Below are 4,146 nucleotides of genomic sequence, written 5' to 3'. Positions count from 1 at the left end.
ACATTTCACATTTATATAAAGATATTACATAAATTAATATGGTATTGTAGTCGCTGTTGTGGTATTGTGAGCGGCAAACTTAGGGGGTGAGTGACCACAAGACACGATATTTATACGGGGAGATAAGCGGGGGAGAAAGGCACTCCTGTACCCTTTGCGCACATACGTGATGGACCGACACAGTATCATATATATTAACATGATATATATAGGGATGCATATTACAGAATAATTAGGTATTCTAGGATATCCTAAAATACTTTATTTCGAATCTAGAATTTCGAATCTTTTTGTACTTTTATTAAATTTTAAAAATTTTTAATATAGTATATGAGGTGACGTGTAATGACGTCATTAAACAGAATACCGAATCCCGTAATTAGATTCGAATACAAAAGGATTTGAATCTCACGGATTCGAAATTCTGTAATGTGCATCCCTAGATATATATTTAATAAATGTATTAACATGTTGATATATCAGTACATATTGTAGCGACGATGCTTATTGCTGGTTGTATATATTGTAATGATTCAGTTTTGAACACATGGGAAACACGAAAAAGAACGGTAGAAGAAGGCAAATAAAAAGGGGCGTTTCGCACACAAGAATAAACTCCACATACAAACAAATTAGTCCAATCATATCAACACAATCAACCGAACTCACCTGTCTTCACTCTTAGTATCGGACAACCTCGTAAACAAGTAAGCCACGATAAGTTTCACAACTTTTGCGTCCGGTATCGTCCCACACATGTCATCTATTCTAAGTATACCGGGGATTCCCCCAAGTTGATAACATGCCTGCTTCACCAACGAGAAGTTACTCTGGAAGAAAAATCATTTAAAAAAAAATATCAGAATTTATTAAGAACCAGGATATAGAACTAGGGAAAAATCAAACTTTGAAAATAAATATCAAATATTTAATAAATATTGAAATATTTTTTAAATGAATTAATAAAAATTCAAAGTAAGACTTAGGATATATGAAAAAAAAGTTCTAAAACAGGTTTCTTAAGTTTAAATAAAAAAAACATTTAAAAAAATTAGATTAAGACTAGTTGACCTATCTAGTGTTGCATGTTAAATTTAATAAAATTAAACCACGTAAAACCAAAAAATGTAAAAATTAAAATAAATTTAAAACTAAAAATGTGTGATCAAAAGTTAACTTGTAAAACAACATATATTTAATAAAACATTGAAGACTTTACCTTTTCATTTTGTACAAGTTGTTCGTATGAATGCGTATCTTGTGATGCCTGTGGTGTATTGGTGTTAGTGTTGATAATAAGGTTTGTACATTCTATTCTATAAGGGTGAGGTCTTCAGTGAGGCACACCTGAGACCTGGGATGTAGGTCTATTACCCCAACACCCAGGATGCTACCATCTAGACCCCACTGAGGCAGTTTATAGACACTGCACGTATTTGATATAAATAGAAGCTACACTGTATTTATAAACAGTTAGTAGGATGGGGTAAGATGGGACACCGTTACCACATAACATTCCATATTAATATCTCATTTATTACATTTTCTATCGTGTTTTTACCATGGCCATTTTAGAGTCTTGAGGATATGGTTATATAAATCCAAAAATATGTTTTGTTTCCTACCAAATGGGATAAAATAAAGAGAATAAAAACATGTCCCATATTACCCCAACCCACTAACCCATCTTCCCCCATACTTACATCATAGTTGGTGGTAGTGACATCACAAACATCGTCCCTTCTAACAATGGAAGGTTGGTAGTGTGCGATCAACCGTGATAGAACTCGACCATCCGTGAAGGATCCCGAGAAATTATCGACTTTTAACTCGTGGAACGAACAAACTTTCCTGAAGGTGAAAAGTTTCGAAAGTTTAAGGAAACAATGATTTCCATTGTTCGTTAAATATGTACGGTAAGTTAATCATATGTTACAGTTTTTATTGTTATGTGCGTTTTCCCCTATATACCTCATGCGCGCTGTCATACAAAGGCGTGGTTTGGTATATACAGATTTACGACTAATATTTTGCAAGTGTCGTGCCCAAAGACACGTGTCGATAGTTTGACGATAGTTGACTCTAAGTTTCAGCCCTAAAAAATATTTCCCCTTCCCCTATAACAAGAAACATGCACCATTATTATCTCAAGTGGCATCACTGAGACTTGAACCTAGGAACCCAAGTTTTTATCCTATAACAAAAGTCTCACCTGCACCATTGTAATAAAAGGTCAGCTATAATATCCATTCTTGTTTGTGGGGATTCCCCTGCAGGTGCTACATTCTGTAAATTAATATAGTGAAATTTGGTTAGGTCGCACAAAAGCATTTTGACTGTTATTGTGAATGTAAACAATTTTTTTGCATGCTTACAAAGGTTTTGTAAAATGTAGTTTAAGAAATTGGGTCGCCAAAGTTTTGCAATAAATATTTGCGTCTTTGTTCGTGGGTGTTGGAGTAATATACCTAAATCTTAGGGTCTTAACAGGGACCTTACCAATATAACATAAAATGTTTAATATTTAAGTTATTACGAAACACATAAGTGACCAGAGTGAGCCTTGAACCCCATACCCTCATACCTCATGTTTAACCTTCGTTCCATCCAACTTATGTTTCAACTTCAAACTTCGATCAAGGAACCGAATCTCGTCTCGGAGTTTCCCCTCGTTTATCGCTGATACGATCTGAAACAAACAAACCAAGATTAACACTAATTATAATAAACAAACAAAGCAAGATTAACAATAATTATAATAAACAAACAAACACCTGAAAATAGGAAGCAATATTCCAAACCAAACATAAAGTTTTCTCCCGATGTCCCTTCACTATATCGTGCGACGTGATTGGTTGGTTCCGATCGTCGTTCGTGGAAATTCCGAACGATTTTAACGACTCTATCGCCACCTAGTGAAAGTTAGATGTATATTCGATAGATACTTATTTGGGTTATTATTTGTAAAAAAATATTAGAGCGAATTAGCGAAAGTTATTATTAAAACAAATTAACTTTTAAAACCCAAAAATTATTAATATTTATAGAAGTCTAAACAAGACTAACATTGCACGTAATCAATCAATTTTTGATTCAACTGTAATTTAAAAAGTGATTTAATAAAAAAAATATTTTTAATATTTTAATAAAAAATCGCTTATTATAAAATAGTCTTGTAAACTATACAAATTAACTTTATATTAACACGTTTAATAAAAACATGTCATAGGATCCCTTTTGTGGTAATTGAATGAAAACCATCAATAATTCTCGTCACAACTCACAGATGCATTATGTCGCTTCTGTAGAATATCATTGGGGGGAACTCTTAAAGTAGATGAGAGAGACCGGGTGTTGCATAATATCTCAACCACTCGTGTAAGGCGGATGCCGTCTCTGTATGGAGGGTCGGGGGGTTAGGTACTCATATCTTAGGTATATTATAAAAGGTTAAATAAATAAGTTTATATTCATGTGGCCGGGTACTTGCTTACAAGTTACCTCGCATATAAATAATGACAGCTTTTTAGTTGTTCTAGCATATTTGAATATGTTGAGCTAGTATTCCACACTAAGGGTGGTATGCAGAAAGTATAATCAACTTTGATCTTAGATCAAAGTTCATTGTTGACATAACAACGATTTAAACGGTATGCAGAAAGTATAATCAAAGTTAATTACCGATTTTTGATTGTCAAAAAGTTAAACAGCGAAATTGGCTGTTTAAGTGTCTGGTGGCGATGCAAATTGGTAGTTTTTAGTGTTGGTAACGCGACATAAGATTAATTTCTGTAAATCCACGTCAAATAGATTGTATTGGATCGTTTTTATAGGTTTTAACGGAGTCTGGGCCTTTTTAGAAAAAAGCGCTTCGGATCGCAAAAGTTCGGTAACCGCTTACTGACCTTACTCCGACTTGCTGCTACTCTTTCCATACTATTTTTACCGTTTATATTGATTACTATTCTGTTAAAGGTATAAAAACAATAACAAATTCGATTTTGGCTTTTATTAAACATTTTTGTCGCCATTTTTACCNGAGAATTGCCTTCTTCGGGGAGTAATTTTCGAGAGAAATTCTCTCGTCCATTGTTACGTCACAAACACGAAAAAGATAAACATAGATCAGCTAAGAATCACTGATTA

The 4,146-nt window shown here is 33.7% G+C and overlaps 1 protein-coding gene across 1 annotated transcript; it reads right to left on the bottom strand.

Annotated features, from left to right (window-relative positions):
* Positions 1 to 479: 479 nt before the first annotated feature.
* On the bottom strand, positions 480 to 3,420 carry LOC104266080 (abnormal spindle-like microcephaly-associated protein homolog). Its single transcript, XM_026839750.1, has 7 exons — positions 3,285 to 3,420; positions 2,775 to 2,912; positions 2,585 to 2,689; positions 2,213 to 2,286; positions 1,704 to 1,851; positions 1,220 to 1,267; positions 480 to 830 (listed from the first exon to the last, which is right to left on the bottom strand). The coding sequence occupies exons 4-7, from the start codon at positions 2,248 to 2,250 to the stop codon at positions 666 to 668; spliced, it is 399 nt and encodes a 132-aa protein (XP_026695551.1). The 5' UTR covers positions 2,251 to 2,286; positions 2,585 to 2,689; positions 2,775 to 2,912; positions 3,285 to 3,420; the 3' UTR covers positions 480 to 665.
* Positions 3,421 to 4,146: the final 726 nt, after the last annotated feature.

The sequence above is a fragment of the Ciona intestinalis genome, unplaced genomic scaffold, assembly GCF_000224145.3.
Source record: "Ciona intestinalis unplaced genomic scaffold, KH HT000835.1, whole genome shotgun sequence".
NCBI classification, from domain to species: domain Eukaryota; kingdom Metazoa; phylum Chordata; class Ascidiacea; order Phlebobranchia; family Cionidae; genus Ciona; species Ciona intestinalis.
Note: the sequence above shows the minus strand (reverse complement) of the source record. Positions and strands in the feature narration are given on the sequence as shown.

Bases quoted from the DNA above. Each gene is read 5' to 3' on its own strand.
- LOC104266080 (XM_026839750.1), bottom strand. From the start codon at position 2,250: ATGGATATTATAGCTGACCTTTTATTACAATGGTGCAG. The intron at 1,852-2,212 runs GTGAGACTTTTG...TTTCACCTTCAG, and splicing joins CTTTTATTACAATGGTGCAG to GAAAGTTTGTTCGTTCCACG. The intron at 831-1,219 runs GTAAAGTCTTCA...TTTTTCTTCCAG, and splicing joins AACTTGTACAAAATGAAAAG to AGTAACTTCTCGTTGGTGAA.